This window comes from Macaca fascicularis, chromosome 8 (assembly GCF_037993035.2).
Source record: "Macaca fascicularis isolate 582-1 chromosome 8, T2T-MFA8v1.1".
NCBI classification, from domain to species: Eukaryota; Metazoa; Chordata; class Mammalia; order Primates; family Cercopithecidae; genus Macaca; species Macaca fascicularis.
In genome coordinates, this window is record NC_088382.1 from 10081895 (window position 1) to 10108020 (window position 26126).

The 26126-nt window shown below is 43.3% G+C and overlaps 1 protein-coding gene across 3 annotated transcripts in view; it reads left to right on the forward strand.

Moving 5' to 3' along the window:
* Nucleotides 1–26126, forward strand: part of PINX1 (PIN2 (TERF1) interacting telomerase inhibitor 1) — a 76294-nt gene that overhangs the window by 8738 nt on the left and 41430 nt on the right. For 2 of the 3 annotated variants that reach the window (XR_012417020.1, XM_005562590.4), the window contains exons 5-6: nucleotides 4661–4753; nucleotides 10597–10673. Coding sequence is in view for 2 of the 3 variants with exons in the window: in XM_005562590.4 (XP_005562647.3) it covers nucleotides 4661–4753; nucleotides 10597–10673 (170 nt within the window). In the remaining variant the exon portion in view is untranslated. The remainder of the gene's footprint in view (nucleotides 1–4660; nucleotides 4754–10596; nucleotides 10674–26126) is intronic. The other variant, XM_015454447.4, reaches the window with a different exon arrangement.

Below are 26126 nucleotides of genomic sequence, written 5' to 3' on the forward strand. Positions count from 1 at the left end.
TGAGGAGCTGCCATACTGTTTTCTATAGTGACTACATCAATAGTGCATAAGATTTCCAATTTCTCCATATCCTTGCCAATACTTATCTTTCATATTTTCGATAGTAGCCATCCTAATGGGTGTGAGATGATGTCTCGCTGTGATTTGGATTTCCATTTCCCTAATGACCAATATTAAGCAACTTTTCATCTGCTTATTGGCCATTTTTATATCTTCTTTGAAGAAATGTCTATTTAAATACTTTGCCCATTTTTAATTGGATTTTGTTGTTGTAATCTGCAAGCACTTTTATAAACATTCTAGTTTATAAACATTCTATTCCTTGTGTATCATGTGTGAATAATCAAAAGATATGTGATAGATTGAAAGAGAATTTTGTGGAGTGAAATAATGAATTAGACTTGAGTTCAGCAAATATTTATTGAGCTGTGTGCTGGGTACCAGTTTAGGTGTGAGGATGTGCAGGGGTGTCAGGCACAGTCCTGCTTGGATGTACCTAGCAGAATATGCTGGTAATTACCTGGTAAAATCACAGCACACATCTAACCATAGGAAGGTTTATTGCAGTGCTGTGTGTGGAAGTGAGCCCAAAAGCATGAAGGGAAAGGTGCTTTGTTGGTACTTTTTCTAACCAGATTGGACTTTTTGTTGGAATGTATAACTTGGACAGTTTTCCTTATCCATAGGATCATGATTTTGAAATATCCTAACAGTTCTGTATGTGGTCCTAATATGAAGGCCAATAATTTATTAGCAGAAGAAAAAGATAAGGAAAATGTTTTCTGAAAATACCGAGTGACTCATATTAGGAAATACAGGATCTATGAAGTAGTAAAGTTCAAGGACACTATTCCTTACTAATTATACACAGAAAACATCTTGATATTTATGATCACACTTGAACTCAGTAGAAATACAGATAAGAATGTAAGCTTGGCTGGGCACGGTGTAATCCCAGCACTTTGGGAGGCTGAGGCAGGCAGATCACCTGAGATCGGGAGTTCGAGACCAGCCTGACCAACATGCAGAAACCCTGTCTCTACTAAAAATACAAAATTAGCCGGGCGTGGTGGTGCATGCCTGTAGTCCCAACTGCTTGGAGGCTGAGGCAGGAGAATTGCATGAACCTGGGAGGCAGAGGTTGCAGTGAGGCGAGATCGCACCATTGCACTTCAGCCTGGGCAACAAGAGTGAAACTCCATCTACAAAAAAAAAAGAATGTAAGAATGTAAGCATGACTGTATAAGACTTGGAGATTAAATAGGATGTAGTGGTTTAGAGACAGACACCAGAGTCAGACTGCCTGGATTTTAATCCTGGTCTGACTCTTCATTTGCATGACCTTGGGTAAATTGCTGAACATGGCTGTATTTCGATTTCCTCTTTGGTCAAATGGAAGCAGTAGTGTCATCCTTGGAAGGTTGTTGTGAGCACTAAATGCGTTATAACATCTGAGAAAAGCAAGCAGAGATACTCAGCACTGTAAGCTTCCTGATAGCGTAGCTGGCAAGTCTAGAGCCATAAACTACGATTAAGGCTAGAAAATTTACTTTACTCTGAAGGATTTCGATAAGGAATCTAGGGTTTTATTTTCTCTCTCCCTTTTTTTTTTGGTTTTTTTTTTTTTTTTTGAGATGGAGTCTTGCTTTGTGGCCCAGGCTGGAGTGCTGTGGCGCAATCTTGGCTCACTGCAACCTCCGCCTCCCAAGTTCAGGCGATTTTCCTGCCTCAGCCTCCTGAGTAGCTGGGATTACAGGCACATGCCACCACTCCTGGCTAATTTTTGTATTTTTAGTAGAGACAGGGGTTTCACCATATTAGTCAGGCTGGTCTCAAACTCTTGACCTCATGATCCACCCACCTTGGCCTCTCAAGGTGCTGGGATTACAGGTGTGAGCCACTGTACCTGCCCTCATGATTAGTAGATTATAGTTAGTAAAATTAGCGGATCTGTTATAAGTTTTAATGAATGCTTATTAAACACATCTCTTTAGCAGTGTACCTCCTGACGAGCTGGGTTGGCGTAGGGGTGTGGGGACTAGGCCAGCTGCTTTGACACCAGTATTTTCGCTTGTCCCTCACTGATCCCAGTAAGAGGAAAGTTGTGCCTTTCCTTTGTAAAGTGGGAGGGGGCACCTGGGAAAGGACAGCGAGATTGACGCATAACTCAGACTCCGAGCAGTTTCAAGCACGAGTGCACATGAACAAATGGATAGAAAGTGATTCCTCAAGGCCTGGCGGTACTCATGCATCCTTCTTGATACCTGCATACCGAGAAGGTAGAGACGCTCCCCAGGTCATTCTTCTGTCCTCTCAAGGCTGAGAGCTGCTCTGTGAGGGCACAGTGTGGTGGTTCAGGATGTGGCCTCGCAGTCATGTCGTTCTGGGCATCGGTCCCATTACGGTGGTTTCCTGGGTGTGCGTTATCAGTGTCGTCCTCTGTGGTGAGTTCAGGCATCACAGCAGCTCTCTTATGGAGTGGCTGTGGGAAGGAAATCCAAGAATTCATGGAAAGCCTCCAGTCCAGCGCCTAGTCCCTCATACATTTGCAGTTGGTAGGAGCCACTTTAAGCTGATAACTTCCTCTGTGATCTGTGATTGGAACATCAGCATTGAAAACGTTATGTGCCATATGAAGTGCAAAAGAGAAGAATTTACTAGTAGGATGTCTTTGCAAAAAAATCCAAAGTGTCCCTGGGAAGTGGCTGCAGAAGATAATGTTTCAGCTTGTGGAAATAATGAACCCGTGCTGGGCTTTGCCTCAAGTGTGGAACGTCTGCCTTCACGTTCTTCCGAGCCTGCTGTATAGTTCCCATTTCAGCTTTGAAATAAGTCACTCCTGGGAGGGACTTCAGTGCAGTCACATGCTGTTGAATGGACACGTGCTTGTTTCGCTCCAGTATTAGGGTGAGAGTTTCTTTTTTTCCAGCTTCTCTTGTGTCCTCTGAAGACGGTTGGGTTGTTGGATTTTTTTTCTTTTCTTTTTTTATTTTTTGAGATGGAGTCTCGCTCTGTCGCCCAGGCTGTAGTGCAGTGGCGCGATCTCGGCTCACTGCAACCTCTGCCTCCCGGGTTCACGCCATTCTCCTGCCTCAGCCTCCTGAGTAGCTGAGACTACGGGCACCCGCCACCACGTCCAGCTAATTTTTTGTATTTTTAGTAGAGACAGGGTTTCACTGTGTTAGCCAGGATGGTCTCGATCTCCCGACCTCATGATCCGCCCGCCTCAGCCTTCCAAAGTGCTGGGGTTACAGGCGTGAGCCACCGCGCCCGGCCACTTTTTTTCCAGTTTCTCTAACCTCATAACTGAATGTTCTTAAAACTATAGGAAAATTTAGTCTCTCTTCTACCTGTGATCTGTTTCTGTGGCACTCTTCTATCTGAACTTGACAAGCAGATACAGGTGAGAGAATGCAGGTGGCTAGCCAGTTTATAATTGACTCTAACCCCAGATCAGCCTGCTCTGATATTTCAGGCAAGGGACTACTTTCTGGCTCACATTTTCCCTTCTGTCAAAGGAGTTCCCACTCGGATGTCTTCCTCAGTGGTGTGTTCCTGCTCCTTTTGCCTTGCCAGTGGTCCTCCCCGAAACCCTGAGGAGGTGACTCGGAGCCAGTGCTGCTCCGTCACATGTCACCTAATCGTCATTTCTGATCTGTATTTAGATGATCATTTAACCTGTCTTACCTCTATTCACTTTTTTAAATAACTTTTTATTTTGAAATAATTACAGGCTTGTAGGAATTCGCAAAATGATACAAAGAGTCCTGAACGTCTTTCCCCTGTTCTCTCAGGGTGGAGAGACATTATATTGCTGTGGCTTTTCGAAACCAGGAAGTTGACACTTGGTGTTACTGTTAACTGCACCACAAACCTTATCCAGTTTTCATCATTTTTTTTTTGGCCTCCATTCATTTGTACATGGGTATATGCTTCTGTGCAATTTTATCACAAGTGTAGATTCATGCAGCACCCACGACGGTGAAGATTCAGGATTGGCCACCACGGCACAGCAACCTCATGCTTCATCTTTGTATTTGTACTCACTGTATCTTTATCCTTGTCCCCGAGAAACCACTCATCTGTCCTCTCTCTATATAGTTTTGTCACGTCGAGAATGTTCTGTAGGTGGAGTCGTATGATGTGTTTTTCTAGATGGAACTCTTTGACTAAGCACAGCACCCTGGAGTTCGTCCTGGCCGTTGCAGTGGCAGCGGCCGCCCCTCTTCACTGTGGAGTGGTATTCCACTGCAAGGATGGCCCAGGGCTTGCTCGGCTGTTCATGCATATTCACATGTTGAAGGACTTGGGCGTGATTTCGGTATTTTGCTGATGAATAAGGCTAATATGAACATTTGTGTCTAGGTTTTTGTGTGAACACAAGTTTTCATTTCTTCCTCAAGGGTTTTCTAAATTTCTGGAGGGCAGCTTGGCCTGATCCATAGTATGCAAATTAAGGAAATATTTCTAATCATTTGACCGGTAGAAAGAAAACAGATCCAGCAGAAGGGTGCTATTGCAGAGGAAAGAAATGAAAGAGTTCAATCATAAATGATATGGTTCCTAAAATTTTCTTTAAAGACTATCCACTGTTAGGAGAATAAATGAGATTGGATTACAAAGACTTTAATGTATTTTTTTTCTTCTTTTTTTTTTTAAGATTCCTCAGACAAGAAGGAAAAGAAATCTTTTAGCCTTGAGGAAAAGTCCAAAATCTCCAAAAACCGTGTTCACTATATGAAATTCACAAAAGGTAAGATTAAGCATTTCTTTACTTGTTGAAATCTGTGTGTTTGTCCTGAGTTGCTTGAAGCATTTTAGCTCTTGGCCAACAGTGACTTCATGCTTTATGGACAGCCCGACTGAATTGCTCTGAAACGGTGCTGGAGTCTTCACGTTGTCCGTAGTGTGCCTGAGGATCTTGTTAGAATTCAGATCTGGGAGATTTGAGATGGGATCCAGGTTAGGTTTTAGAGTGGGAACAAATCCTGTGGCTGAGCTGAAAAATGGAATCAGCTTATATTTAGAGGAAAAAGGGACTTTATGTAGCTAGGTCAGAAAATAATTTTTATTTCCTGCCCAACATTTTTAGCTGCATTGTGTTTTTTCACAGCTGAGTGTTGGTGTTAAATAGCTCTTAATATGCCAAGTTAGAGAATTATGCTCTATGTTGAGACTTCCAGTGTGATAAAGCACACTCCCTGGTTGACCCTTTATTCCACGTAATTTATCTGTTTCACAGCGTAGGCATTCCATGGTCATTGCCGAGTTGGGTAGAAAGCCGTTTGAGAACTGGGTGAGAATCCCTATTCCTTCATCACCACCTCCCCAGCCCCTTCCCAGTGTGAAATCATTTGTGCATGCGGTTGTCCTCTTCAGCCACTAGGTGGCGGTCTTGCATTGGAAAGAAACAATTTAACTTAATCGCATCAACTCCCCAGTTGTTTGCCTGTAGAACAGTATCATGAATTAGAAACCTACTTATTACATAGTATACATAAGAAGCATGATGATGATGCTGATGCTGTCATATCTAGTCTCTACCGATGGTTCTTTCCTGGGAGGTTGGATGTGTTTTACCTCGATATGCCAGGAAAAGCACATCTCTTTGCTTTGGTCTTCTATGAATGTCATGCATATCAGGGCATTGCTGGGAAGCTGTTAACTTGTAGAACCAGCCTGGATAGCAGTGGGAGCTGGAATTCCCACTACTTTGAAGTATTGATGATGTTTTTCATTTGGGGCCAGGACCCCAAAAGTAAGGACTGGGTTTGGTTGAGGTGAGAGGCCGTGGCAGAGCTGAGTGAATCAGGGCTTGTGTGCAGGGAGAGGCTGGGCCTCCCTTCTCTCATCAGCAGCCGTGGCTCTTCCGCTTCATCCCTTCTTTCTCTCACGTGGAACTTTCTTGGCTGTCACCTGTATCCCTTCTGACTGGGGTTCTTCTCCACCCCAGCCTGCTACGGATCAGAATATAGGCTTCGTTGGCCCTCAGTCCTTTTGAGGAGAGGGTAAATGCTCACTTCATACTCAATCCCTGAAATAGCACTTCTGTTTTCATTAGACTGTAGAAAAAAGCAAGATCACAGAAGGTGCTGTTGCAGAGCAAATTAATAAAACTCAGTGAGCTGTAACTTTCGGATGGTGTGGCAGCATTTTACGCTTTCACTTTTACAGGTAGAATCCTCTGATTTTCCTTTGGTGCCAGACTGCATGCATGATTTCATCTGAAGCATTTGCTGAGGCTGGGATAAGCCTCTGTAATCTGCTTTAATCTAATGGATGCCGGGAGCATCTGCTTTCTATTTCTAGTTAAGCCACTCCTTTGCTGGGTGACCCTGTCAGACTGCTGGGTGACTTGTGCCTTCGTTTTCTGTCTTCCAGCGACGGTTCTGTATCTATTAGCCTTGCCTGGGAAGAAGGGGGAGTCAGTATGCAGAACAGACAGAGTCCTGGATCTATTGTCAGATTGCAGAGAGTAGCTGGAGTGGAGACGGGAAGGACATGCAGACTGGGCCTATGTAGGAAAGAGAGAAGGAAGCACAAGTCCAGGGAGTGAAGAAAAGAATGGTTTACCATCTGGCTTTTCAGTCCTCGGTGCAAGCTTATTTTAAAGTTTCCTCTAGGGTGCACTATCTTAGATCACAGAAAATCTGACTCTGGCCATTACTCGCTTAGACAAGTCACCTACCCATTTCCCTTCAGACTCAGTTTCCTCTTTTGTAAAATGTGGATACATTTTGTTAAGTTCTAAGGTAGGTTCTGTTTTATGATTTATAAGAAGTGACCCATTTATGGAACTTTTGCTTTTTCAGCATTATAGACCATAAAGATTTTCACCAATGGGCATGCTCATAATGACAGTAACTCATTCACTTAGTTGATGAGGATGATTCATATTATCACTCATGTATGGTCCAGGAAATCAAACAGGAAGATGGAAATTTTACATAGCTTGGTAAGAGCTGCTGCCTAAATATTGGCTTTATCATTATTTTTATTTTTATTTTGAGACAGGATCTCACTCTGTTGCCCAGGCTGGAGCACAGAGGCACAATCTCAGCTCACTGCAGACTTGACCTTCTGGGCTCAAGTGATCCTCCTGCCTTAGCCTCCCAAAGTGCTGGGACTACAGGTGGGAGCCACTGCACCTGGCTGGTTATATCTTTTTAGTTCTGATATATAATTATTCCTTTACCTGGTCCTGAGTTTATCATTCTAACTTGAGCTAATTTATTGTATAATTTTAAAAGTCGGTTTTATCCATGCTTATTTAAAAGCCCAACTCCAGCTTGGTTTGTGAGTTTTTTTTTTAAATTTAAAAGATGTCTGCAGATAGAGGCTATATCTGCAGAGGGGAAAATGTCAATCGATACAAAGCCATTTTTGAGGTTTTCTGACTGGATGGTGACATGTTGGCAGGAGAGCAGTGCTTCCTCCCCTTAGTTATGCAGTCGTTGGATGAAAGTTGCATAAACTGTAATTGTGCAGCTTTATCCTGGGAATCTTGCAGACTTCTTATTCCTGTGAGAGTTTGGGCTCTTTTATGTGCTTCTTAAACAAGGAAACGACATGCCTAACGCGTGTTCAGGTGTTCAGGTGCTCAGCTTCCTGGTCAGGAAATACAGAATTGGTATTCACAGCGCAGTCAGCCCCGCCCCTCAGTCGCACACTGGTGGTGAGGAGCATTCAGTTTCCTCTTCTGATTCTTTTGACATTTAAATAAATATCAAGTAGCACCTTGTAGGCTTTTTGAAAATTCTGACTCTCATTATTGGTTATTAGGGTCTGACCTGTGTCACCCGCACTGACTCTTCTCACTTTCCTGGTTTACGGTGGCTTTTAGTGGAGTTACCCTTATCTTCTGCCCTCAGCTGACTGCCAGTCCTGTGTGTTTGCAATTAAAAAAAAAATAAAAATAAAAGTATTTCATTTTATTTGTCCTTCTTGATTGAATAATGAAAATGAATTTTCTAAACAATCAAAGCTACCTATATAAACCCTAAGTGTTTTTTATTTTAGCAAACATTTTCCTCGCCCTTCGCCGCTTTACGCTCGGCAGCTCAACTCTGCTTTTCCGCGGAGTTGGTTTTTCGAGCCTCAGTTCTAATACAGCGTGTTGGGTTATTGCTAAACTGGTTCCAAATCATCTTGATTCCTAAGTTCTCGTGTCTATAAAAGTTGTAGTTGCCTCCCTTGTGGACTTCTTGGTATTGTAAATGTGTCTGACTATAGCAGTAATTTTCCTCCCTTCCCAGTAGCTACTCTGATAGACTGGGAGACTGATAATCATGATTATTACACAACAGCTAAAACGACCCTGAATAGAGCGTTCTTCCCTGAAAGCACCTGCTCATCCTTGCAGGAACTTGCAGTCTGACCCTCGGAGGCCTTTCTTACTGGTTCTGCAAATGTCATGCATTGAAGACTAATGGATGAACCAAATCCAGATAGATCTGTTTCCTATCCCGTTTTCTTAATTGTCGTTTTCTCTAAGTTTGTCAACAGTATTTTGTATGATTTGACCATAATTCAGAATTGAAACAAATAAGCTTTTTAAATACGTTTTAAATTTGTGGTATTTATTCACAAGTGGCCATAATTTCCTAGTGTTTATAAGCTTTCCATCAGGACCATTAATTAGTAACAGTCTCAAGGTCACTTCCATCTTCACCTTTTTATCCACCTTTTATATTCCTTTCCACTGGTCTCTGACTCTTCTTTCTCCTCTGTGTTCTTGTTTTCCAGATCAAATCCAGAGCAAAGCCTGTAACAATCCTGGTTTCTACACTTATTTAAGTGAACTTTGCTAAAGGATAAAAATTTCTGATACAAGAATCCATCATCAAAACTTTAGACACAATTGCACCTTCATTGGTATAGCTTACTGTCTCTGCCAGCTTGACAGTTTCCCCTTTGACTTTCAGATCTGTTTTGAATCTCTGTGTGTTTGTCTTTTGACATCGTATTTTAGAATTGTGATCTTGCATATACCCTCTCTTCCTTAATCCCTCCAGCATTCCTTTTAGTCGAATTCCTATAAAAGAGATCTTAATTTGCATTTTCTAGAGTGTCTGTATTCCAGAGGATAAGTTAGGGATAGATGGCCAGTACACATTTTGAAGTAAGTACAGCTGCCTTTTCTGAAGTACAAATTGTGCTTTGCTTTGGAAAATGGGTTGTGCTGGCAGCAAAGCTGTGGGGACATCTCTACACCTCCGATGAGTGTGTCCACCTCTTTCCGCTACAACCAGTTTTCTTCCCCACTTTCCCGGTTCATTTTCTGCGCTATCTGTGATGTGCTTGTCTATTCTTAAGTAGGTTTTCCCTTGGGTCTTTTTGTGTAGGTTCTATTTAATCATAAATGAGAAGCAGGAGGGCTTAGTGTCAAGCTCAGGTAGGAAGGAGAGCAGCAGGCAGAGCCCAGGGAGCCTGCCCTCCTGGGAGGAACAGGTCATACCGCCTGGGCCACTTCATCTGGTACTGCTGCCTTGGAAACTGGTTTTGGCACCTGGTTTTGCGTTAAATTGAAGGGTGTTTTGTTTTTTTAATTTCACGGAGTCACTGAGCAATGTCATATTTAAGTGCCCCAGTGATAGTCAGTGAACTAGAACCTTCTGGGTCACGACATTACTTTGCCAAGTCAGTGTGCTACAGGAAACCAAGAAGACGAGTGAGTCTGTGATGGTGGAACTCGGCTTCCAGTGTGAAACTCACATTCCTGTGTCTGACCCAGAACCTCCCTCGCCCAGAGCCTCAAGCCTTTCCGTGGAGTAGTCACATTTTACAATGCATTCACCACGCCGTTGACAAATGGGGATAGATTTGGCCGACTGCTCACAGAGGATTATTGGGTAGAAGTGGAAATTCAAAGAAGTGAATTTTAAATTAGTTGGTTCGTGGGTTTGAAATTAAAGAGTTTAGTGTTTTAAATAAGAACCATAGAACCATTTAATTTCCTGCTCTCCCTATGTAGCCTTTTATTTAGAGACAATACAGCTAGAGCAGTAAAGAACATTTTAAGAAAGAAAATCTGAAACCCTGTCCCCCTTATACAGTATTTTTTATTTACATATATTCTTTCAAAATGTTTGTTTGTTGAGTTAATTATTAAGCTCCCATATGTCAAATATGATACGTTCTCATTCATGTGTATATGTGGAGTTGAAGCTATGTATCTAGTAGTATTTTTTAATCTGCATTTCATAATCTTTAAGTAGCTCATGTCTCTGAAGCAAATGAGATCTATTTTTAAATGAGGAACCCAGAGACCCAGGAATTGCACCTTGAGGGCATAGCGGGAGTAGAGTGAGCTGTAGAATTTAGCTTTCCTTGCAGTCAGTATGCTCTGGGTTGTTTCTATAATTAAGTGAATGTCAAGAGTTCTGGTTCTAAAACATTTACTTGTTTTTAAAATTTAATTAATTTTGTTTACTAATGGAAGAGTTGTAATGAAACAGTGGGTAGAAAGTCAGTAGTTACAAAGTTGTTTCTTTCTTTCCCAAAAGCCATTTTCCTTTGAGGTGCTGCATAACTCATATCTGTGCTCCTTCTTTTAGGAAGAGCGGTCTCACTGAAAGCATCACATTGTTTTTCTAGGGAAGGATCTATCATCTCGGAGCAAAACAGATCTTGACTGCATTTTTGGGAAAAGACAGAGTAAGAAGACTCCCGAGGTATAAAGCCCAGTACAGTGTCTGTGTTCCGCTTTAATACTGTCTGATTTTCACCTGTGTATGGGACTGTTTCTATCTAGGACTAGTACTTTTCCGACAAAGTTTCCAAAACACTTTGGAGGCTTCATACACACCCTAGATATGATCCCTTTAATAATATTAGTGGGTAGATAATGTTTTATAAGGAATCTTAAGAAAAAGAGTAAGTGTTATCTGGTTTTTGGCTTTTGTTCTTTTGGTTTTGGTGTGAGAACTAGATTAAACTTGGGGAAGAATACCCATTGCCGTTATAATCGGAGGGGAAAATATCTCTTCCATGGCCGAAGAGGGAGGGATTTTGTCCGTTCTGCTCCAACTGCGTTACTCCGTTTGGAATGGAGGTGGGAGGAAGCATGTCACCTTCATTCTCTAGAACCAGCCTGTTCCATTCTAACAGCATTTGAGACAGCGCTAGATCAGCACCATCTGTAAGGGGGTTCGATGGGGTGTTTCCGCTATTATTCAATATTTTTGCTTTACAACTGGAAGAAAAGGATGGGGTGACTAAATTGTACCCTTAATGGAATAACTCCATAATTTATCATTCTAATTATTAAATTGGGCTGTATAATATTGCAAAGAATTTTTTGTGCTGTTTTTAAGTGTAAGAGACAGCCCTGGATATAGTTTGAGATATATTAGGATTTTGAAATATGGTTTTCTGAAGATAACAGGCTAAAAATACTTAGAACTGGTATTGTCTAAGAAAATCTGGAACATATGGTTGTGACCACTGTTACTCAGCTAACCTGGTATGTTGTACTGATGTTCTTTTATTGGTTCCTAGCCAGGGCCTTTGGTGACCAGAGAGCAAAAAAGAAGACTTGGTTTATTAATTCCTGGCATTTTTCCAGACTGACAGAAATCTTTATTTCTAGGGTGGTAGATATTTGTTTCTTAATAGTAATAATTTTTAGAGAGTTCAGAATTACCAGTGGTTAGAAGTCTTGTTTGGTGATTCCCTGTGCAGATTGGGACTAAATTCCCTGGTATCTTAGCCCTTGTCTGCCCCTGTACCCTCAGCAGATGGAAACAGCAGGCTGGGAAAGGATACCTGGCTTTGGTGCCTGTGTGGACTGTGCTGAGTCACGGGATAGGCAGTGGTCACTAGGGAGAAGCTCTCTGACATCACGCCAGGCTGGCTGCTCCTTCACAAGGGGCTGCTGGAAAGAGCCATGGTCAGACAGGCTGGCTTCTGGTTGCAACTCTGCCCTCAGTGCCCACCGTGAGACCTGGACTAGGCCACTCTTCCTTGTTCACTGAGGACATGGCCTCTGGCTTATCCTAGCCTCCCCTCCAACCCCTCCTCCTTGACTCAGTTGTCTCCGTGTCCTCAGGAAGCAGTGGAATTCCAGTCCCGTGCCTCTTGCACTCCATCTCCTTTGGTGTGCCCAACAGCTGCCCCCACCCCACGATCACAGCCTGAGCCTTTGCATCAACTCCACATCCCTCCCACACCTTGAGATAACCCCCATCTCCCCAGCCCCGTGGGGCGCACGGTGCCTTCTGTGCCTTCTGCACTGGTGCTTCCACATCCCTGCACACTGACCCTCTCTCTTCTCCCTGCCGCCCACTCACCACCCCCAGGCTTTGCCCTCCCGGACACCCTCTTTGAAAAGGTACAGTTGAACAGATCGGGGCGGGGGGGAATATTACTTGTCGGCTTTTGTAGAACTTTAAGAGAATTTATGTGGTTGGTGCAGAAAGCTGTTAGTTGTCAGAGATCAGAGGTTTCTGATCCTCTGGCAGATTTCTGTTTGAGAATTTATTTGTGTTGGGTGCCTTGAGATTTTCAGCACTATGTGGTGTTACTTGACTCTGGTGGCTAAGTCATGTTAAAGTGAGACACCCACCTGTGTTTGAGGAGCTTCAGAAGCAGTTCCCTAACGCTAGCCCCCGGGAAAATCTCTTTTGGTCCAGTTGGTGTGGAGATGATCAACCTTGATGCAACATGGTGTTTTGTGCAAGATTTCCGTTAGTCACATCTTTCTCTCTCTTCCAGTTCAGTGTTTTCTTCCAGTGATGAATTTAGGTCCTACCTATTCATGAGGCAGTCTTCTACCAGGCCCTGCTCTCTGTCTGTAGCCATAGTTCTCAGCAAGGTTGCCCTGGCATTGCCTAATGAGCTTTAAACAAACGCTAATGCCAGGGTCCTGCCCAAGACCGATTAAATTAAATCTTGGGTCAGGGCCCAGGTATCTGTATTACAAAAAGAGAAAAATTAAACAAAAATTTTTTTTCAATACCTCCCCAACTGTTCCAGCAGTTATTCTGACGTTCGATAAGGAGCGAGGGTTGAGAACCCAGGGAGAGCCTGCCATGCAGCTGTACTGAGAGCTTCTGGCTTTGGGGTCGTGAGCGACCCTGAGGACAGAGCTCCTCAAGTCCTGCCATGTACACAGGGCTTCCTTGTCAAACTGCAGATCCCGACTCAGGAAGCCTGGGCAGGGGCTGAGAGCCTGCACGTACTCATCCGAGGAGCTCCCAGGTGACACTGTTGCTGGCCCGTGTGCCACACTGAGGAGGTTGGGCCTAGACAGTATTTTCCATTAGACGTTTGCCCGCATGTGTGCAGAAAACAGAATCTATTTAAATGTTATCACATTTAAGACAAACAGAATATTCTTTCTATAAAGCAAAATGACCTCTAAATTTATCTTTGACATCCATGTGGATTTTCATATGTTAAGTTTGCTTTTATTGAGTATACTGGTACCTTCCTTGAGTAGACTATTGCTAAGAAACCTTACCTTGTTAGTTACAACAGCCCTTATAGTCAAAGGCAGGAGGCCTTTGATCAGATCTGTTTGAAAATACAACCTCTTTCGGCTCCCATCTTCAGTGGGCGGGAATACTGCATGTTGTTGCTTCGCTTGACTCTCATAGCTGCGTCGGCCTGGATTTGTATTTGGCATTGCAGAGGCCAAGGTGTTGCTGGAGGCCACCTACCTCCAGAATCCTGGAAACCATGGTAGTGCGGGCCGTTAAGGTAGCAGTAGCTCTGTGGGTGCTCTAGTTAGGTGCTGACGCTGATCTGTCTTCAGCATCCCGAGTTCCAGAACCTTGGCGTTAACCACATTCTTGGCTTGGGTAACAGCATCACCCTTGCATTAAGCGAAGCCTACTGATTTTAATTTCTATAGCTCCTGACTGCCATCGTAGAATTCCAATTTTATTAACCACCTGTGTGCCAAATCCTCTGCTGGATTTTTCTCATTTCATCCTTGCAGCAATCCTGTCACGTAGGCGTCAGCATCCCCTCTGTAGCAGTGAGGAAACGGAAACACAGAGAGAATTGTTAGAACACTCCAAAATGGCACACGTGGGCTTTAAATCTGTGTCCCTCCAATTTCAAAATCAGCCTTCTTTCTCCTATACCGCAGTTCTGCCGAAGTTAATGAACTCTTTCACATTTAACAAAAAATCTACATTGAAGGGGATTAGTTAGGCCTTAGCAGCTTCTGTTGAGCTTCATCAGAGACACCAGTGGTTGATGCTGTATTGTAACTTTGTGGGAAAATGATTGGCTGTTCCTATTTTGTAGAAAATAATGGTTTAAATTTCAAAAGTTCTTTGTTACCTGTAGTCAGAGGTGAGCTGTTAGGGTTGAGAAGCATGTAACTAGGTGTCTGGACCAGCCTGGGGAATGACTTGACTTCCTTGTTGGGGCTGGAGGCTGAATTAAGAAAGAACTTGAGCATGTGGAGCATTGATGTTGTGTTGCTTGTGTATTTTTTCATCTCTCTATTGAACTGGATGATCTGAATATATTTATATCCAAGAAACATCTGCAGCCCTTGATTAATAGTCATGAGGGTTTTTTCCTTAACTTTTTATAGATTAACAGGATGTTGCAAAGATAGTAGAGGGGTTCCGTGTACCCTTCATCTGGTTTTCCCCAGTGGTTACATCTTACCTAACTGCAGTACAGGATGATGAAACCAGGAAATGGGCATTGGTACCATCTGCTCATATAGCTCTGTGCCCCTTTATCACATTTGTGGATTGTGTAACCATTATTATCTCAGTGAAGATCCTGAACTATTTCATTACCACCTGAACTAATAGTTCAGTGAAGATCCTGAACTATTTCATGCTAACCCCAATCATAGTTGCATACCCTTCCAGCACTGCCCGTGATCCTGGCAACCACTGCTGCCGACAGAATTGTCTGACTAGGAGTGGAATATCGTGTGTACAGACCACATGGTCTCTCAGTTTGACGCTGAGGCTGCTGAGATCTGCAGGGGCCACTACCCAGTGCTAAAGGCCGGTTGTCGTTTCCGTGATCTACTTCCTGCACTTAGCCAAGCTCAGTGTTATTTTCTATTTTATGAGTCTTTAGAGAACTCCTTATAGAGATCAAATCAGTTGACATCTTTAAAGTTCACCCCAATTGATTAAATCATTACTTAGTAACTTCAGAGGTATGTTAAACTGTGAAGTGATATATAAGTACTAAGTGGTATTGTGACAGTTTTGTCATCTGTAGCGTGCTGGTATTGGAGAGCTCATGGTGTTGGCAGTGTCTCAGGGTAAACTCACTGTAGTAAGTTTGTGACCTCCTTTAAATTGCATGCAAAATGTGGAATTTTCGAAGGTGTCCTTGGTCCAAAAAGAAGCATTAAAATCTAAGACTATGCATTTAAAAGTCTTCATTCAAAAAAAAAAAATCACTTAAAATGTAAAATTCCTTTGTGAGCATAGTAGGAATGAACTTTGTTTGTGTAGTGGAACAAACTATGCCAAGTGAAGAATGTGTTCTCTTAATTATTTTGAATATAATGTATAGAAATAAAAAGAAAATTACATCAAAACGAAACAGCAACAATCCAAGCTAAATGCAAGATTTCTAGGACATGTTTATGAAACTTAAATCATGCTTTCTGTCCTCTCTCTGACCTTTTTGTGTCTAATGAAGAAACTGCTAGCTGGGCGCAGTGGCTCACGCCTATAATCCCAACATTTTGGGAGGCCGAGACAGGAGGATTGCCTGAGCTCAGGAGTTTGAAATCAGCTTGGGCAATGTAGTGAGACACCGTCTCTACAAAAAATTTTTAAAAATTAGCCAGGCTCAGTTGCATCCACCTGTAGTCTCAGCTACTCAGGAGGCTGGAGATGGGAGGTTGCTTGAGTCTAGGCGATTGAGGCTGCAGTGAGCTATGATCATGCCACTGCACTCCAGCCTGGGTGACAGAACGAGACCCTGTCTCAAAAAAACAAAGAAAAAGAAGAAATTGCTTCACTGTGTTTTACATGTGGGCCTTTTCATTTGTGGCGTACACTGGCCAGCGAACACCTTAGAGAGGATTTGTGTTCTTATTTCTAGGCCCCCAGCATGCGACTGGCTCTAGTCGCTGGCACATGGTAGGGATTCAGTCAGTTGAAGCCTCATCATTCATCTCTTTTTAAAAATGGACTTTGTCACCATAAAAATCACGGTTTGTATAGCGTCATCATTGATATTTGAAATGTCTTTTCCTTTTGAAATGTTCTAATCGATAAGTATTTCTTCTCTGAGAGTAGGAAATATTCATAATCTACATTGCACGCCATGCACAATCTACTTGTGGGTTCTGGAGAAAGGATTATTGAATAAATGTTCGCTCACACCATTTTATGTTTTTAAAAATCAACCCAGTTTGCCAGAAACTGGCTTTCAGACCTTGCATTTCACTCTGGAATAGTTTTTCACAGCTCTGGCTGTTTTTCTTTGCTCAGAAGATAAAGCATTCCTATTGCTTGAAGGACTCTCCTCTAACTTTATTGGTGCTTAGTACTTCCTCCAGACACAGAAGTTGTCAGGAGGTGCTGTTTCCCCGCTGAATCCTTCTATTCAGAAGTACTGGCTTCAATGGTGAAAGATCATCATGAACTGCCAATTGCTCAGAAAACTTCTCATAAACTGTTCTGTGTGGGGACGGCTGGTTGCACATTTCTAATTTCCAAGTTCTTCCTTTTCCCACCATCTTTGTTGTATATTGATTGGAAGATAATAACTCTGGTTTGGAGTGCACCTAAATTGGAGATGTATGCACTTTCTATGGGGACAAAGAAATGATCGAAGATAATGAATTGAGATTCCCAGGGCCCCTTGGGACCTGCGGCAGTACTTGTGCTGGCCAGTGCCTGCCAGGGCCTGTGTACATAAGTGTGTGTCTTTTCTCACTTGGTTTGCAATTTGAAGTTGGAGACACTGAAAAACAAATTCCATCAGTCCTATCTGGTTGAACTTCCTGCTACTCTTTTTTTTTTCCTCTCTCATTTTTTTCCCTCCCCCACCTTCCCAGTTTCCTTCCTCTCTCCAGCTCGTTTCCGGATTGAGCCTTATCACTAGAGAAAATACTCCGAAACCGGAGTGAGGATGGAGAATGTGTCACCAGCATTCTCACTTCGTTTCTCTGTTTAGCATGCTTCTGGCATGGGCTCCTGGCGAAATAATTGTCCATTTCTTCACCTCTCTAGCCTGATTGAATTAGAACCCTCATGAGAGTTACACTCTCCCAGGATACCAAATCAATAATCATTTTCTTTGAAATTCTTCTGCTGACTTTTGCTTTTTGAAGCAAAGCATGACTTCTTTGCAGTTTGTATTCCTTTCTCACTTCTCTTTGTCAGTCCCCCTTTTTTCCCCATTGCTTGCTGATTATCCAGTCTGAAAACGAATTCCAAGCAGACGCTTCTGTTTTGCTTGGTGGAATTCATGAGGTATCTTGGACCATTCATTTTTCTGGTTGGATTCAATGCCTTAAGTTCCTCATGGAGAAGATCATTGAGAAGAGTCTTTATTGCCTTAATTTTTCAAGTGCCTTTTAATTGAAGGGCATTTCTCCTTTTGTTTTGAATTTTTACACTGATACCCAATGTTTATGGTTAGGTGAGTTTCATGAGGGCTTTGCATGGAATCCCCCTTCCTGTACCCATCGCTCTGCCCACCCTCCCCCTGCTCCACATCTGGACACCAAAGTAATCTTTTAATTAAAAACCTTTTAGTTAGGGAGAAATATAAGCCCACAAACAAGACAAATAATACACTTGAGTTCCAAAATTCACTTTTTCCCAACAGTGATGACCTTAGTAATTCTTGTCATCGTTTTGACCATTGATAACAGAATCCTGATTCAAAATGATCTCTTTTAGCTGGGACAGTTGGCCAAAACATTTTCACTGCTTTAAGGTGAAAGTTTATGAAGATACGTACAGTCTCATTTAGTTCTAGAAAGATCGAACTTGGTAGCAGCTAGATGAAAATTAGTTAGAAGGTAGGACATGTATCCTGACCACAAGTTTAACCTAAGCCAAATTATATCCTGTGGCACCTGTCCTGAGTGCAGGCTGGGCTGTGCCAGGGAGGCTGTGCCCACTTGCTGAAAGCAACAGACTTGTAACTTGTGTTCCTCACAAGTGACTGTGCTTTAACAGCTCTTTGGGGACCTGGGGGTCATGTTTTCAAAGAGTACATTCAGAGAATGGCCTTCAGGGACAATGGCGCCTGGAAAGCATGTTATGTACAGAAACAGATGGAAGAATTGGGTATAGTTACCAGGGTGACAGTTTGGACAAAGGAAGAACTAGCACTGACTGATGAAATTCATAGAAAGGTAACAACTCAGGAAAAGGAAGCAGCCTGCATGGGCTGGCAGAGCCGCTGGGCACAGTGCACGCCTCCTGGGAGTGCCCTGTGCAGGTTCTGGTACCAGGCAAGAGTCCCAGCTAAATGCATTCAAGCCCTTCCAGTTCTGTCCTTCTCTCATTCTGGAGTAAAGAGAAGATGTGAAATGATCCCATTTGAAACGGTGCTGGCAGGTTTAAGACTTGAAGTTTTACGTTTTCCTCGACAACAAAGAAGAGAACATTACTTGGATTCTTGATTCTTACATACTTGAGCAATTTTGGCTTTATCTACTTACGCCGTTTATCCAGTAGACGAATGTGAAAGGGTCTTGATGTGTGCAAACAAGAGATCAAATAGACTTCAGGTAAAATAGCAAGTCATCTGTCTTAGCAGATTCAAGACTTGAAAGAGCAACTGGAACTGTGGAGTATCAAGGCGAAGTTACTTTCACCTTGGGTAGGGTGTTCCTATTTTATCTGTAAACTCAGATATCTATAAATGAGTCTTGAGTTATGTGTTTGTGTAGCAGATTCTGTTTTCCAAAGATGGCGTCAGCGATACCTCCCATTCCACATGCTCTTCTAGGTGGGCCCGTACTGCCTCCGCACTAGGCGGTGGAGTCTGGTCCCCTCCCCTCTACCTGGGCAGGCCTGGAACTTGCTTGTAGCCAAGACAGTCTAGCAGTAGGGTGCCAGGTGACTTCTGAGGCCTCGTTGGCTGGAAAACTTGCTCTTGAAGCTTTCATGTAAATAGTCCAGCTGCCCCGAGCCCCAAGCTGTGAGGAGGCCCAGTGCCCAGGCAAGCCCCCATGGAGAGACCATGAGCAGTAAGTTATGCAGGCTCCCTGAGTGTGCCTGGCCAGCTCCTGGGTCTGCCGGCTCTTCCCACCTTTTGACAATATCCGCGTGAGAGACCCTGAGCCAGGGTTGCCCAGCCCAGCCCTTCTTAATTGCTAACCCACAGAAATAGGGTGAACAGGGAAATGGCTGTTATGTTTGAAGCCACTGAGTGTCAGGATGGTTTGTTGTGTAGATAACTGAAATGGCTGTCTCAGGATTTGTCTTCCTGTGGTTCTGTGATTAGACATTGATACCTGGTATCAAACATATATACCTGGTAGAACCATCTGAGCCAGTAGAAGGAGGAAATCAGGTCATCTAATGAATGTTCTACTCTGGTTTCTTCTAAAGGGCAACTCACTCAGGGCCATATAGTGTTGTGAATAGGCACTTGAGAGTTTCATATGCCTGCCTTTGAGCCCAAGAGTAGTTTGAAGACTGCGTGATTTGGGGCAAGTTATTTAACCTCTCTGAGCCCCAGCTGCTTCATTTGTAAATGGGGATAATAAAAGATCCAGGGAAGATTAAATGATAAGCCACGTAAAACTCTTAGTTAGCTGCTGCTGCTGAGACCACTGTCATCACAGTCAGCATCAACACTCTCACAGTTTAAAATAGCCAGTAATAATTTCTGTGAAACATCCTTTAGAACTGAGAAAATTATATCTATGTGTGCATAGTCACAATATTTGGTATAAACCTACTGAGTAAACGGGGTCATTGCTGAGAAGCACGTCCTTCTCAAAGTCCTCTAGTGAAGTGACTCCTGCCCGCCGTTTTGCCATTACGGCAATGGCCCAGGACTTCCTAACGCATCAATTTTGTTTAATTGATGTTGAAGATAAGTAATGACTAAGGCAATAACCTTCTAATGCCATGTTCTCTGCAGTTTTGGGTGGAAGTACAGACCTTGGTCACTTGTTTTCCTTCACAGTAGTGAGCGCCCGCTGACAGGCTCGGTGGTTCCCTAGTTGACTGCCTACCTTCCCTCAGGAGGCTGGGATCTCTGTAAGGGCAGGAATTTTTATATTTCCTCGTATCTAGAACTATGCCTGGCATGGAGTGGGTTCTCAGTAAGGTTCTTGCTGAATTGAATTCATTTGTTGAAATATGCCTTAAACATGTGGGGGCAAAGGCAGGGAGCTGCTAATGCTCACTGAGTCTGTCAGGAGACATAGACACACAGAAGAATTGGAAATTGAGCTAGGCCTGAAGGGTGGCAGTTCTCTCGCTGGACAAGGCATCAAAAGGCAGAAGCAGCATGAGCCATGACTCGTCCTGGCCTCAAACACAAATGCCAGTGGTGTCCAGGAGTATAACTAGCCATGTGGAAGTCATCGTTAAATCAGTTGGGAAGGAAGGAAACAGTGGTGTCTTGTCTGAAGGCTTCTGATATGGTTTGGAGGTGTGTCCCCTCCAAACCCCATGCTGGATTGTCATCCCCAGTGTCGGAGGTGTGGCCCGGAGGGAGGTGTTTGGGTTGTAGGGACGGATCCCTCACACATGACTTGATATCCTCATGGTAATGAATGAGTTCTCTTAGTTCACATGAGATCTGGTTGTTTAAGAGCCTGGCACCTCCTCCTGCCATCTCGCCATGTGATGGGCTGGCTCCCCCTTCTCCTTCCACCATGATTGGAAGCTTCCCGAGGCCTCACCAGGAGCAGATGCCAGTGGCACACCTCTTGCAACCTGCGGAACTGTGAGCCAAAATCAAACCTCTTTACTTTATAAATTACCCAGCCTCAGGTATTTCTTTATAGCAGTACAAAAACAGACTAACACAGCTTCCAAGATTCATAAAATTAGAATGATGAATGAGGATGGTGATGATAAAGTGTGTGACTGCATAGCAAAGACCAGCTCCTTAGAACCGCCTTGGTGACTATTGTCAGTGGACGTGTTGAAGATGTGCTTCTTGTCCTGGATATGTGAATATTCCCATCTGTCCTCCTCTTGAACTTCTACTTCTTTGTGTTTTCAGTGCCCTCACAGCATAGGGACAGGTAAGAAGCTTAGAGAACCTGCAGTGCAGTGGAATATTGGCTGGGGGAGTGACTTTGGTTGAATAGTGCTTGAGGTGGGTTACTCACAGCCTCTTCCAATTCAGAGTGCAGGGAAAATCAGCCCTGTGAGTAAGAAGCATTACAGAGCTAGATTTTCTATTGAGCACAGCTTTTGATAAAAGGAAGAGGAGCTAGATATTGACTTTTGGGGGCCTGTTCTATCAGTGGTCTGTAAATCAACAGATAAATTATTGCTCTTCAGAAGCAGGAAGGCTACTCTTTGGCTCGAAGACATGTGTGCCTTTCTTTTACTTGTTTTTTCTTTTTAATGGTAGAGGATCTTCCCTCCAGCCACTTGCTCCTTAGGGGTTTTGTTAAGGACTGAAGGGGAACTGAAGGGAGCTCTTTTGATTTATCTTCTGTTCTTTCCTTTTGGTCACTCCACAAGGCTGAAATAGCCGAGTTGGCTTTAATGTGTCGCCATTAGAGACCAAGCATTAGCTGAAATAAACCATCATATCTCACAATGAAAAATGTCCCCTGATTGGCTAATTAATCAGTCAAAGGGGAATGACATGGCTCTCGGCTTGAGGGACTCTGCTAGAGAGAAACAGGCTGTTGATAAATGGTTTTCCGAGAAATTCATATATCAAGGAAACTTAGTCATTTTTTAACTACAGTTTGTGTGACTGCAATTTTTTTTTCCAACTTTTCCTTTTCTGCTGCTCTTGCTGTTTAGGCTGTGTTTTTGTGTTGTTGATAGAAAAATATAGGATTTTTAGATATGAGAAAATAAATGCTTCCTACTTATTCATGTCAGTTAGGCTGATTGGTTTTGACTATCTAGGTTTACCAATAGGTGAAAATCAGATCGTTTTTCCCAAGATGAAATTATCTTTTCCTGGCTTCCTTGTGAGTTAAGATCTCCAGATTCTGGTCCATACTGCGTGAGTTAAAATCCTGGGTCCATCAGTTGCTAGCACTGTACTACTGGACACGCCATGTAACCTCTCTGTACTTTAATTTTCTTTTTTTTTTTTTTTTGTTGTTGAGACGGAGTCTCGCTCTGTCGCCCAGGCTGGAGTGCTGTGGCTGGATCTCAGCTCACCGCAAACTCCGCCTCCCGGGTTTATGCCATTCTCCTGCCTCAGCCTCCCGAGTAGCCGGGACTACAGGCGCCTGCCATCTCGCCCGGCTAGTTTTTTTTTTGTATTTTTTTAGTAGAGACGGGGTTTCACCGGGTTAGCCAGGATGGTCTCGATCTCCTGACCTCGTGATCCCCCGGTCTCGGCCTCCCAAAGTGCTGGGATTACAGTCTTGAGCCACCGCGCCTGGCCTGTACTTTAATTTTCATATCTTAAAACAGGGATAATAGTAATATCATCTATAAGGCAGAATTAAATGAGATCACCTGTAAAGCATTTGAACAATGACTCATACAAAGAGAGTATGTGTTAAATGCTTGTTATTTTTTAATCAAAGTAATATATGCACCTAGTTGTAAAAAAATTAAGCTCCACCAAACAGCTTTTAAAGAAAGAGCATTCTGTAGTCATCCGTGCCACTTCACCTCACAAGCCTCCTCCCTACAGCACTTTCAATTCTTCTTCAGTTATTTGGTATTTACCTTCATATTTTAGAATAATAACTTGCATTGACATTTTTCAACGTTGTAATTTTTAAAATGTGGACTTCTATTTTGGTAGATTAAGATCTGGGCCTTTACACCACTCAAACTACTGATGGTATTGTATAATAATTAGTGAATTTATTATTTGGGGTTTATATTTTTATTGCTATGTAAATATCGTACCCTGCTAAGCCAAACAGTGTGCAATAATAACATTTCCTGTAACAATTTTTGGTTTTCTGATGGGAAACAAAAGCATTCTGTATATCTGTGTGATTTTCTTTTTTCCCTCTAGACCCTCTGGTAGCCTCTTAATATAAAACTTGCAGAGTATCAGCTGCATCAGATCATCTGTCGGCTGGATCTGTCTCCCAAGAGACCTCTCCTAAGATTTCCGCCTCCTGGCTCCCTCAGGACTGGTTGCTGGCTCCGCCACTTCCCTGGCCTCCTGGACTTTTCCCCAGCCTTGCTCTTTTTAGCTCCTCTGTCTCCTCACTCATCTTCTGCAGCTTTCTGAGAAGGGCCCAGATCTGAAAATCTCTATTAATACCATGGCAGATGGTCTGGGTATAGAATTCTGAGTTGAAAATCATTTTCCTTCAGCATTTTGAAGGTATTAGCTAGTGTCTTTTGATAGCCATTGTTGCAGTTCTTACTTTAGTCCTTTGCACAGACCTGTTTATCTCATTTTCAGGAGGTTTTAGAATCTTAACATGTTCAGATTCTAAAACCTCATAGGAATATGAGTTGGTTGGGGGTTTTTACTTACCAGGCACTTGGTAGAACTTTCAATATGAAGATTCATGTCCTTTCTTGAGTTCTGGAAAATTAGCTCTTTCATAATTTTTTCCCCTCTTTTTTTTTTTTCTTTTAATTATACTTTAAGTTCTAGAGTACATGTGCATAACGTGCAGGTTTGTTACATATGTATACTTGTGCCATGTTGGTGTGCTGCACCCATCAACTCATCAGCACCCATCAACTCGTCATTTACATCAGGTATAACTCCCAATGCAATCCCTCCTCCCTCCCCGCTCCCCGTGATAGGCCCCGGTGTGTGATGTTCCCCTTCCCGAGTCCAAGTGATCTCATTGTTCAGTTCCCACCTATGAGTGAGAACATGCGGTGTTTGGTTTTCTGTTCTTGCGATAGTTTGCTGAGAATGATGGTTTCCAGCTGCATCCATGTCCCTACAAAGGACACAAACTCATCCTTTTTTATGGCTGCATAGTATTCCATGGTGTATATGTGCCACATTTTCTTAATCCAGTCTGTCACTGATGGACATTTGGGTTGATTCCAAGTCTTTGCTATTGTGAATAGTGTGGCAATAAACATACGTGTGCATGTGTCTTTATAGCAGCATGATTTATAATCCTTTGGGTATATACTCAGTAATGGGATGGCTGGGTCATATGGTACTTCTAGTTCTAGATCCTTGAGGAATCGCCATACTGTTTTCCATAATGGTTGAACTAGTTTACAATCCCACCAACAGTGTAAAAGTGTTCCTATTTCTCCACATCCTCTCCAGCACCTGTTGTTTCCTGACTTTTTAATGATTGCCATTCTAACTGGTGTGAGATGGTATCTCATTGTGGTTTTAATTTGCATTTCTCTGATGGCCAGTGATGATGAGCATTTTTTCATGTGTCTGTTGGCTGTATGAATGTCCTCTTTTGAGAAATGTCTATTCATATCCTTTGCCCACTTTTTGATGGGGTTGTTTTCCCCTCTGTTTTGTCAGGAAGCCAGTAGTTGCACTGACATCTTGAATTCCTCCTCAGATTTTCCTTTTGTCTCCAATTTTTCTGTATCTTTGTTCTACTTTGGTGGGGGTGGGTGGGGGGCATTTTCTTGGTTTTTATTTTCCAACCTTTTTATTATAAGGTAAGTTTTGCTGTCATATTTTTAATTTTGAAGAGCTGTGTCTTACTATCTCATTGTTTGTTGTTTTTTAATAATGTCCTGTTCTTGTGTCATGGATACAACCATATGTTACCCGGCCTCTGGAGGCATTGTGTTTTTCACAGATTCGTAGATTGTTTTTCTGTCTTTGTCCTCTGAGTTCCTCTTTTCTTTTGGTTTTGGTTTGCTGCCTTCATGACGAAGGATTTCCCCGACATAGTCCGATGATCCTTTGCTGTCCACTCTCATTTAACAGTCAATTAATGAAGAGCCAGTTGGAAGCTGTTTGCAGAGGCAGCCTTCTCAGATGGGGAATTGGCCATTTCCTTAGGGAATCCCCGGATGTCAGAGTCGGCGGGTCTTTCTGTCAGTGGGTCTTGGCTTCTCTAGAGAAGCCATCTCGCTGGGCCCATGGACCTGGGCTCTGGTGGACAAGAGGGAGGTCCTCCTACATGCCCTGGCCTCCCCGCTTTCAGGAGCGCCTCCCCCCTGTCAGGAGCGCCTCCTCTGCCCTCCGCTGCATCCCAGGTCCTGCTGGCGGAACCTCTGGGGGTCAGTTTTTCCAGGGATTATACCTTCTGTTGCCTCACATGTTTCTCTTGTAGAGGAAACACTGCTGTTCGCCACTCAGGAAAGTGGTTGGGTCATTAGGCTCAGCAAATCATTATTGAAGGAAAAGAGTGGAGAAAGAGTAAGAGAAAACCCTTTCAATTCAAAAGAAATATTTATTTTAAAGTGTAACAACCCTTTTTCTCATCCATCAATTCCAAAATGTTATAAACTATTTTATCTCAATAGATGTGGGAGGGGTGGGAGTGGTTGCTCTTTTCAAATCCTAGCCCTGGCATCATTCCCATTTTAAAACATAAACAGAAAACACAAAAACTGACTATGTTTGCTCCTCAGATTGACATCCTTATGAGTTGTATTTAAGTAGGGCCGTGGTCTCATGCAGACCTCTCCCCTACACGTGCGTCCACAAGCTCTGGCTGCAGCCTGTCAGATCCAAGCCTGAAGAAAGCTGAGAAAGCCCCCGCTGTGCAGTGAAGGAGATAGTGCTCTGTCCTCCCCTCAGCACTAGTGTGGCCTCTTCCTGTGCTCTGTCCTCCTCCCCTCAGCACTAGTGTGGCCTCTTCCTGTGCTCTGCCTCCCCTCAGCACTAGTGTGGCCTCTTCCTGTGCTCTGTCCTCCTCCCCTCAGCACTAGTGTGGCCTCTTCCTGTGCTCTGTCCTCCTCCCCTCAGCACTAGTGTGGCCTCTTCCTGTGTTCTGCCTCCTCCCCTCAGCACTAGTGTGGCCTCTTCCTGTGCTCTGTCCTCCTCCCCTCAGCACTAGTGTGGCCTCTTCCTGTGCTCAGTCCTCCTCCCCTCAGCACTAGTGTGGCCTCTTCCTGTGCTCTGCCTCCCCTCAGCACTAG